The sequence below is a fragment of the Sardina pilchardus genome, chromosome 3 (assembly GCF_963854185.1).
Source record: "Sardina pilchardus chromosome 3, fSarPil1.1, whole genome shotgun sequence".
Taxonomy (NCBI): domain Eukaryota; kingdom Metazoa; phylum Chordata; class Actinopteri; order Clupeiformes; family Clupeidae; genus Sardina; species Sardina pilchardus.
In genome coordinates, this window is record NC_084996.1 from 32,863,536 (window position 1) to 32,874,589 (window position 11,054).

Below are 11,054 nucleotides of genomic sequence, written 5' to 3' on the forward strand. Positions count from 1 at the left end.
TTGATTCACGCTGCTAACGCTGCTATTCACGCAGCCTGGAAACTACCGCCCTCACTTTTGCCACAGACAGGGGACCAATCACAGAATATAGGGGGAAAGCAAGACGATAATGAGTTATGCACAGACGCATTTGATAGACATCTGTGGCGCCCAATAAATGGATCTGGGCATTTTTTCTATACGAGAAAACGAACGTTTCGTTCACAGACCACGTCTCATTGAGAAGTGGTGACGCTAGCCAGGCGAAAACCAAACAGAAATATTAAAAAACAGAATACTCTGTCAGGGTGACATACACATTTTCAAGAATGTCAGAATGTCTTTGTGAATGAATAATGTATCGTAAATAAATGTTCTTCCTTAATATACAGGGTCCATAAGTATAGATGCCCCTATGCTAAATTCCCATAGAGGCAGGCAGATTTTTATCTTTAAAAACCAGTGATTTCATGGATCCAGGATACTATTCAGCTTTGCAATTAAAATAGCCCCACATCATCACATACCCTTCACCATCCCTATAGATTGGCATGGGGTACTTTCCATAAGTATTTGTTTGTAAAAAGTAAACGCACACCTTGTGAGGTGCTCAAGGCGGTAAATGAAAAGTTACATTTAAACAAAAGTGTCGCGGCACACTTGTTACTTCAAGATATTTTAAGATTTGTTTTTATTAACCAACGTTTCGGCTTACGCTTTCATCAGGAAAATGACCCTGATGAAGGCGTAAGCCGAAACGTTGGTCAATAAAAAAAATCTTAAAATATCTTGAAGTTCTGAGTGAGCCACGGTACTTTCCATAAGATCATCTCTCAATGCAAATCAAACCAGCTAGTAGGCTAGCTGAAATAAAACCATGACAATCTCTTGTGTTTTATCATAATAAACATTGTACGCCTTTAAAATTGTCTGAATGACAGAGGATGAATCAGAATATAGCTTGTAAAGAAATACTGGTTAGAAAGAAATAGAGGTTCTATACTTGGAAGAAGCTATCAGAGTGATATACGTGATATATATAGATTATATATAAATTCTTTGAACTTTTTATTTGCTTATACTCAACCTATCAAAATGTAGATAAAAGTAATTAACTGACACACTAATCAAACAACTATCTGACCTAGCAAGAGAATGCAAGAGGTGGGGATGCGCTTAAACGCAGGTGGTTGCCACCACTGATCAATAAACTTAAGGCTTTTTACTTTTGTGCAGGAGTGCCTCAATCCTTTTGTTTTTCTTCTTTGTTAGTCCAAATGTTGTTTTTACATAATAACTAGAGGTGGGCATAGATTAATTTTGTTAATCTAGATTAATCTCACTGTTATCTTGAAATTAATCTAGATTAATCTAGATTAATTTTAGGTGCACCAGCGCAAAATTTAGGTGCACCCACATTTTTCATTGCATCGCCTTTAACGCTAAAAGGTCACCTTTTTATTGCTGTCCTTTCATATAATGATTTTTTAACAACAAAAAGTCTAGAAAAAGCTTGAAACACAATAAAAGATTTTTTTCTTTACAAAATTATTTATATAAGCCTATTCTATATACTGAAATGTCTGATATTCATGACAGCACACTTTATGCAGATTGCAGCCTACTATTCATATTACAACTCTGCCTCTTTAATTCAGCTGTCTGCTTGAAACCTCAAAATGTAAACAAAGTAGCATAGTTGGCTAGTTTATCATAGTTAACTAGTTGGACTGCTCAGTTTCCCCGTGTGTTTACTGTAAGTTTCAATGTGGGCTAATACTTTTTCTCCTTTCGAGTTTTGGAGTTGGAAAACATTGGTATTGAGATTATCATCCAACTCATGCAAGAGTGACTTGAGTTTTGAGTTTTAATCAACTCAAAAAAAATTGAGTTTTAATCAACTTTCTGCAGCAATGATGCTAACCGGAATTTATATTAATTTAGCTAACGTCTTCTATATGCATCATTGCTTTCACGATAGTGAATGTTTTATTTGGATTAAATGTGCATGTCGGGGCGGGTCGCGACTCGCGAGTGTCCATTGAGCGCGCACGGGAGAGTGAGGGAGAGGGAGAGGGAGAGGGAGAGCAAGAGAAAGCGGGCCAAGGAGAGGGGGGTTACTTCTATTAGGAATGAGCGATCAGGTGCCGATTCGGGAGGGGTCTGAGCTTATCGTCCATGTTGGGAGGATGTATCATTGGTTACTGTTTGGTAAAGTTGCACGCATAGTCTACAATGACAACTTGTGAAAGAAAGCAGCCGAGCAGCGTCAGGTGCACCAGTGCGACCTAGACTTTTTTCAGGCGCACTCTTAAACATTGGCGTTCGCGCTAAGATATCAAGGTGAAAGTGATCATAGCTTGCGTGGTATAGACCCAGCTCCCAGCCCAACTTTGAGAATAGATTAACGCCGATATTTTTTTTATCGCCCGATAAGAGTTGCACGATAACGCAGCACGTTAACGCCGATAACGGCCCACCACTAATAATAACACAACTCCTTGGGGTTCAATATGCAAATGTAAAAATGGTCCCTACTCACTTGTCAAAACCAGACACCAGCAGATATTTTCCACCCAGGACCCAGACAATACGGGCCCCTCTGTGGCCCTCGGGCCCCGGCCCCTCCTGTGGAGAGAAGGGGAGGGTTACCTACACTTTAACTATGGACACAATCATGAATAAATCATCAAATATATTCATCTCATACACACCTGAATGGGCGCATCAGACTTGCGTGGGTCATACACACGAACCTTCCCATCCTTGCACACTGTTGCTAGCAGCATACCATCTGGGCTCCAGGCCATTCCAAAGATCTAAACAGAGAGTGAATGGAGAGGGACAGAAGGAGTCAACATGGCGCTCTTAAGGTTATTATAAAGCATGCACACACCCACACACACACACACACACACACACACACACACACACACACACACACACACACACACACACACCCACACCTGGTCATCATGTCCCTTTAGCTTCTTAACTTCCTTTCCTGACTGGAGGTCCCACAAACGCACACTGAGGTCATAAGAAGAGGAGACCAACAGGCCAGAGGCATGAGGGTGGAACCTGATGGAGTAGATCTTCTCAGTGTGACCTGAGAATGGCCCCGTGAGATACAAGTTAAAAGTGCAAAACCATATTGCGCAGGTAATGACAAGTCCTTTTCATAACTCCTTTCACTCACCCGGGAGCACACACTCAGGCTCCGTCAGAGTTTCAGTTAGACCCCCCTCAGGCACCAACCAGATGCGGATCTTAGCGTCCTCTCCAGCTGTCACAGACAATGGCATCATCATCATCATCATCCTCATCCTCATCATCAGTCTTATTATATCACTATTAGATTTTTCATCCATTCCAACAACAACCAGCCCCCCCCCCCCCACACACACACACGGATACAGCGAGAGAGAGAGAGAGAGAGAGAGAGAGAGAGAGAGAGAGAGAGAGAGAGTTAGAGAGAGAAAGAGACAAGAAACGCGTCATACCAACAGCTAATCTGTGGGGGTTGAATGGGTCCCAGCAGAAGTCAGCCACACTGACTGAGTTCTGAATGGTGGGCAGGGCTGTGTCAGGAAGCTTCCCTGGTTGAGACAGCTGAAAAGAGGTGAGAAGGGGCCATCAGGCTCTGTGAGGTATCTGTTTAATTAAATACATTTGATACTGTGTTTAATAAAAACACAGTATCAAATGTATCCTATCTTGCTTCTTTCCACTTGAGTGCACTATGGTGAAGTGGGTGATCTTTATATGAAATATCTGTATTCATAGTTTACAGTGCATTTTTAGGTGAACTACGTGTTCATATTTACAAGAAATAACATGAAGTAACAGTGAATTAACAAATCAACATGTTTTCCTCCTCTTATGATGTAAATATGGCTGCTTTCTGCAGTCCTCATAGCGACTCAAAGACAGCTCTAATTTAGATGGTACGTAATACTACAGTTAATGCACCAAGTCCATTGGGCATAAACTAATGTCTGTGCACGGATGAGGAAGTTGTCCGTAAATTAATTCCAACCAATTAATTAAAACCAGACAGCCAACTCTCATCTAAGGTCAATCCATCACCTTCCTAAGATGTTAGAAAGCAGAAGCGCTACTAATTAATCAACCAATTCATGTCTGAATATCAATGAATATGAGACAAAATAAAAGGAAACATTGCTATCACAACCTGTTATAACAACAGCTCACAGTCTAAACATGCATCCACATTGTCAATCAATCATCACCCATCATTTTCAAATTAGAGGCCATAGTGATTGGCAACAAAGCTTTGCTGATTTGTCTAAAAGCTATGTAATAAGTAGATCTTTTAACTCACCCCAACTTTTTTCTTTTCTTTACATATATAGCCTATTTAATATTTAGTTTCAATCAGACTGTGAGCAGTGGTATTTTTGTAATTGAGTCAAGGGCCAGTAAGTACCTCAAACACAGCTATTTGTCCTCCCGCAATGTTCAGGGGTACTGCCACATGATGCTGACTGGAGCAGAAGCCATCACACTCTCCTGGTGTAGTGAGGTTGAGCCCACGCAGATTGGTAATATGTGTGTCACGGTGCTGAACATTTCCCTGAATATGTCGAAACTTAGAGCTTGGACCTGAAAGAGGACAGAATGAGGGAGGTGATTGAGAATGCAGAGAGGGAGTGTGTGAGTCTTTTTCTATGTGTGTATTCTTTGACTATGACAATAAAGTTTACTTCATCGAGCAATAGAGAACTAAGATGAAAACTGTACTTGAAATGTGAGGCTTAGACTTTCAGGTGAAAAAAAGGCAAGCACAGACTCCTCTCTCTTACCCAGCATGCCCTGCAGCTGGCGTGCGCTGGCCGTGGAGGAGGGGCTGGGCAGGCAGCTGGACGCCAGGCCGCTGGTGGAGGAGGCGGAGCGGGACTGAGCCATGCTCGAACTGCCCGAACTCAGCTCACTGCTGGACACAGACTTCTAAGAAAAAGAGTGATACAGACACTGGACTATCACTAACACTCAAACCTTACAGCATAGCAATGTCTTATAGTAGGGGACACAAACTCCCGGCCCACGGGCCACTTCTGGCCCAGGTCCGGCCCAACTCCACCCCGCAACTTGATAATAATAATTGTAATTCAATAATGTATTTTTAATTATGACAAACAACAGCACTGATTAAAACACACAATAGATCCAAGTACGGTGACAAATCTTATTTGTACACTCCACCACTAGTTGCCAGACATCCAGAGCTTTGCTTCAAGCCAAAGCTCCAATCCAGATTCCATCCAATCAGATGACATTGGCAGCAGTGGCCCCCAGCTCATTTGAGCTTGAGACTCCTGTCAGCATGTCTCTCATGTTTAAGGTGGAGGGAATAACTGTCCATCCATACTTTACATTAGTCTTACCTCTTTGCTCTTTTGAGTGGCTAGTGGTGGAGCTGGTTGCCGACTGGCTGTTTTGGAACTGGACTTGGTACGTTTGTCTGGGTGAAGGCTGACCCTCACCACCTGAGGTCAAGGACAATGATCACAAAGATACATGTATTTGTAAATTGCAACACACATGGACACCAGCAGATGTGTGGTCTTGAGCACCAGACTAGCTTCAGATGGCTGTAAAGGCCTAAACACACCAACCCGACCAGCCGACCGTCGGCAGCAGTCGGAATATCAGTCGGGCTCTCGTCTCCCCTGGTCGGTCAAAAAAGTGCCACTGAACACACAGAAGCGACGAAGACGCCGATTGTACGCTCTGCGCGTGTGCGAAGTGTGACACATTACCCATAACTGCAGGCTCAGCCGAGTAGATATCATACAAGATTCACGGAACTAATAGCCTAGGTGCACAAAAGGCTCTTCCTGTACACTCATTTATTTCCGGTGGAAATTAAACTGTTGTAACGGCATCTTCTGTTATATTATGCTCGTTAAATCTTCCACTCTGACACGGAATATCTTGTTCAACTAATAATGGCCGGGTTTCCCAAAATTGTTAAGAAGCTCTTAAGTGCTAAGAACTTCTTAGGAGCGTTGTAAGAATGTTCTAAGAAGCGCTCCTAAGAAGTTCTTAGGACTTAAGAGCTTCTTAACGATTTTGGGAAACCCGGCCAATAACAATTATTCCGGCTCCACTGGAAACAAACGAGCGTACAGAGAGCCTTTCCTGCATGTAGCGTATTGCCACTAGTTTTTGGACTTCTGCTGATTAAGCAATAAGAAAATATAAATATAATTATATAGTGCGTAGTATTTTGTTGCCATTGCTTGTATGTGATGCCAACAAAATACTCTCTTGGGCACGGAATAAATAACGTTTCGCCCCTAACCTACCTAGCTAGCTTGCTAGCTAATATTAGCACAGTAAACGGAAAGTGAATGGGAAATGACCTCAAATAACACACCTTCAGAAACTTAGTTCTAGCAAAAATATGTTAGGAAGGTTATCAAAATGGGTTAGAAACTTACATCGCTGAATGTAGGGCTAATGGTTAGTTTAAACAAAGTTCTTTGCTACCTAGATGTTTCGAAGGGTTAGGAGTAAGACTCAACCAATCAGATTGGTCATTGAGGCCAACGGCCACTGGCCGACTCTACATGTCAAGTCGGCCAAAACTGGCCAAGATTAACCCCGACGCCGACGACGACGGCATGGGACACACCAAACAGACTCGAGTCCCCGACCGGCCCCGACTGCCCGACGGCTGATTATCGGGTTGGTGTGTTTAGGCCTTAAAGGGTAGCATGCCGGCCTTACATAGGGGGAAATCCATATGCGTGTCCTATGCAGCAGGTTAATCCTAGCTGTCTTTAGCTGGGTTTAGCATCACCCATTTGTTTGCTATCCCTGTTGAAGTACTGTCGCTCTGTTCAAGTGTGTGGGCCTCACCTGTTTGTTGTCTCCACCCCACCACTCCTCTGTGGTCATAGCAGCTGTCTGCCCCAGCGTGTCAGGATATAGGTCAGCATGGAAGTCCTGTCCAGACTGTGTCACAGATACAGAAAACATGAGCAATACAGACAAAATATATTATTAACATATTACTAAAACACATTTTGAAATGACTACATCATTTAGTGTGACCGTTGAAATGAGTGTTATGACAAATTAGTCAATTTGTCATAAAGTGCCCACCTTGCGTGGTACATGATAGCTAACAGGCACAATGAAGTTCTCTGTCAGTTGCAGCACACGCATGACCTCACAGGAGCCAACATCCAAGGCCAGTTTGGGGACCAAGGCAACGCCGCGGCTGGATGATTCAGTCAGGCAATGACTCACTGGGAGAGAGAAAGACGTGCAATCAACAAGATTTGTTTCAGACAAAAGAGAATCACTCAAACCTCTAGCTAGAGCTATATGAGTGTTTACATATGTGTATTTTGTGTGCTTTTGAATGTCTGTTTCGGCAGAAAGGGAATAACAAAGTGAAAGAGAATGATCAACTGCACCTTGTGGCAAGTGGGGCTCTACAGATGAAATCTCATAGCAGTCAATACCAGAATCCCCCTATAGGACACACACAGTGTCAAACACACTTCAATCACAACAAGAAAAAAAGAGAATACATAGAGTAGGTCCTGTTCACGGCATATATGTTTTAGAAGTAATGTGCAATAAAATACTCACCTTTCCAGACACCACTAGGAGGCCAGAGTCTTGGTCAAACAATGGCATCAGGATTCTAAGCATCAAAGAGGAGCAACGAGAGGCATTTTAAATGTGTGAAATGTGCTACGCTCTCAAGAGTTTCACACACACAATAAAAGGGTCAAACAGCTCTGCATAGAATCCACCAGATTTGCAAACATGCACACACACACACAAACAGAGAGAGGGGGGGTTAGACTTCCATAGGGACGGCCAAAGAGGACAGTCGTTTGAGGAGTTAATCGGTGAAGTGTCCCTTTAAGTCAGCAGTCTTTCGTGGTTGTGTTTACTGAACCAAGCTGAATGTAAGCTGTAATCAATAAGATTAAACCCAAAAAATGTAATTTCACTTTATATCTAATGAAGAAATGTCGACTAGTATATGAAAGATTCACCTGTTGAAATAAAGGGGGGGGGGGGGTATTGTTAATGTGCTACTTCAGCCACCAGGGGGTCCTCAAAACACGGCTATTTCCAATCTAGTCATATGTCTACTTTCACTTTCAACAGCCTACTACCTAATCCTGTTTTCCTGGGGACATGTCCCTTCTTTGAACAATATTTTTTTTCACCACATTTTCTCACATTTAAAGGAACACTTCACCGTAAACTATGTTATTCGCTTAATTAAGACAAGTTGATACACCGCTCACGTTTCAATGCGTGCACTCACTGGCTCTGGCACGCGGCGCAACTTTGATAGCACTTAGCTATATTGTGTGGCGGAATAATATTGGGAGCACTTAGACACTGCACAGTAATATCCTCACTCCAAAGTGAAACTGAAAGTGCAAGAGTGAGGATATTACTGCGCCACACAATATAGTTATTATCCCTCTTACCTGCTTAAATGCACCACATTTTATTTTGTCTCACCATACTTGGTCGTGTGACTACTTGATTAACTGTATTTTAATAGGGAAAACATGGAGGTGTTTGGTCGCTTCTAACTTAATCTCTGTTTGGATCATAATGAATGCATTGGGCTAGCTAAGTGCTATCAAAGTTGCACCAAGCGCCAGAGCCATGAAGTGCACGCATTGAAACGTGAGAGGTATGTATCAACTCGTCTTAGTTAGGGGAATAATGTAGTTTAATATGAAAAAAAACGGTTAAGTGTTCCTTTAAGCTGTCTTGGGAATTGAAAAGATTCAGAAACCACACACACACACACACACACACACACACACACACACACACACACTTGGAGGCAGCTCAATGGTCTGAGTAGACTGAGAAACTAACATTTGTTTGGCATGTTACAGTAATCTGAATGTTAAACTAATGACTAGCTAGACTAACTGAGATTTTAAGGTGGATAAGGTGGATCTAACCTAATGTATTTTTGTATTTACATTTTTATTGTTCATAACTTCTCTGTGAAAAACGTTAATGTGATGAATCACAGGCATTTCAAGAATGGAGGGTTTTACTGGAATAATCAGATTATAGTCATGCTTGAATACTCTTACAATAGGAGTCTGGCTGGACAGACAGACACGCGCACACACGCGCACACACACACACACACACACACACACACACACACACACACATACAATGAGAGAGAGTGTAAATAATGTGTACAACATAACAGTAAAACTGTTTGGTGTGTACAAATAACAAGTCCTTCAGACCTTTTCAGGGTCATTATTGTATGCCAGCAATTATATACAGTAGGCTAGTGCTGTTACCATTAAATGACATTAGTTCAATGAATCCAGTTATGGATGTTATTGGGAATCTCTCTCTCTCTCTCTCTCTCTCTCTCTCTGTGTGTGTGTGTAATGTGTTCAGTGTGAGAGGTACAAAACTACAGCCACTGGCAGTGGACTGGCAGTACAGTTATGTTTTACTAGTTCCCCTTGGAAACATTACCCACAGCATGGGTTCAGCTGTAGGTTTTATGGTGCCAGGGCGATTAGGAGGTGGTGTGTACACACACTCTCACAACCCACAGAACTGGTGCCTTACGTCCATTCAAGCTCACAGCTGAGTCAAGACAGTGCTTGGTATTTTATAGTTATTGCTAAATGGCTAAACATCATCAAGTGCAGATGGAAAGACACATGTCAAGACCTACTGCATACTGCATGTAAAACCCCCTCTAGTAATGTAGGTAATCACTATTCCCTACCATGTTACATTTTAATACCACAACAAGTAAGAATGGTTAAGGCAGATGAGATCTTGCATTCTGAAATGCCTGACTCAACACTTTAATCCATCAGAAATCTAGCAGAACCTAAAGCAGGCTGGTAGAGCAACAACACCAGACTAGAAGTACTTCTGTAAATATGGGCCCTTGACATAACTGCTATTATACAACAGTTAGTCCAACTATTTTGTCATTTCTGACTGGATGAGAAGCATTCCATGAGTCATCACTGGGGGGGGGGGGGGGGGGGGGTCCCAGCACAACCACCCCCAAGACTTTTTATTGCTAGTAAATCACTCGGCATATTGCATTCAATTATCCAACACCAACATTCCATTCATTCATAGCAAGAGAGCAGTGATTTAACGTCAACTTGGAGTGAGAAAAATGTGAAGTAGGAGGCTGGCAGATAGGTCGTAAATGACCTCAGACAATTTTTCTTTTTTCTTTTTTTGACACTATTAGATTTAATAGTGCTTGTTTATCTTTAAGTTTAACACAATATAAGGGCACAACCACTGAACTTATTTGTTAATACAGAATTAGAGCTGATTCAGAGTTAACTCCGCCATGTTGGATCATTTAATTCGAGTTCACTTTCAAGCAACATACATCTCTCAAGTGGCTTCACGTTGCTTGTCCACTGTAAACGAGGCTTATAAAAGGCAAAAAAATTGAACTATTTTTGTGGGTGGAGGATGAACGAACATTAATCAAAATAAACAATAGAAAACACAATTTTGCATCTTAAAACTGAAGTACAGTAGTTGGCAATGGAAGCCTCTGGCCTCGTACCTATGGCCAAATTACAGACGTGGGGATATCCTTTACCAACCCTATTCCCACTCATGTCATATTGCTTAAACAATTCACACCAGTTATTATAAGGCAGGCTTAAACACTTTTTCCACATCACAGTAATTTAATGCTAGCTCATCTAATACATGTATTGTATCTTATTTATCTTATCATATGAATAAATACCCTACTGGCTTTCTATATTTACATAATTGTATTCATTTAAAAGATGCTTACAGTATATCCAAAGTGACTTACATATGTAATTCATATAAGGACCACTCTCTCCAGAACTACTCGGGGTTCATTATTTCAGGTCACATGACCTAAAAGTCTCTTAACATTGCACTCTGCAAATGGCCAACATAATATACAGTATGCTCCTAATGGAATCATTTATCAAAAGTGCACGTGGCTATAATGTTAAGACAGTTTTAAATTGTTTTGCCCAACTGTAAATTGTAAAAAA

At 41.7% G+C, this 11,054-nt stretch overlaps 1 protein-coding gene across 1 annotated transcript in view; it reads right to left on the minus strand.

Annotated features, from left to right (window-relative positions):
• coro7 (coronin 7) overlaps positions 1 to 11,054 on the minus strand; it is a 77,314-nt gene that overhangs the window by 6,051 nt on the left and 60,209 nt on the right. The window contains exons 10-21 of the mRNA XM_062532951.1: positions 7,609 to 7,663; positions 7,431 to 7,488; positions 7,114 to 7,259; positions 6,868 to 6,963; positions 5,388 to 5,489; positions 4,806 to 4,950; positions 4,430 to 4,605; positions 3,483 to 3,591; positions 3,179 to 3,265; positions 2,946 to 3,088; positions 2,694 to 2,798; positions 2,522 to 2,607 (exon numbers count right to left, since the gene is read on the minus strand). Coding sequence (XP_062388935.1) covers positions 2,522 to 2,607; positions 2,694 to 2,798; positions 2,946 to 3,088; positions 3,179 to 3,265; positions 3,483 to 3,591; positions 4,430 to 4,605; positions 4,806 to 4,950; positions 5,388 to 5,489; positions 6,868 to 6,963; positions 7,114 to 7,259; positions 7,431 to 7,488; positions 7,609 to 7,663 — 1,308 coding nt within the window. The remainder of the gene's footprint in view (positions 1 to 2,521; positions 2,608 to 2,693; positions 2,799 to 2,945; positions 3,089 to 3,178; positions 3,266 to 3,482; positions 3,592 to 4,429; positions 4,606 to 4,805; positions 4,951 to 5,387; positions 5,490 to 6,867; positions 6,964 to 7,113; positions 7,260 to 7,430; positions 7,489 to 7,608; positions 7,664 to 11,054) is intronic.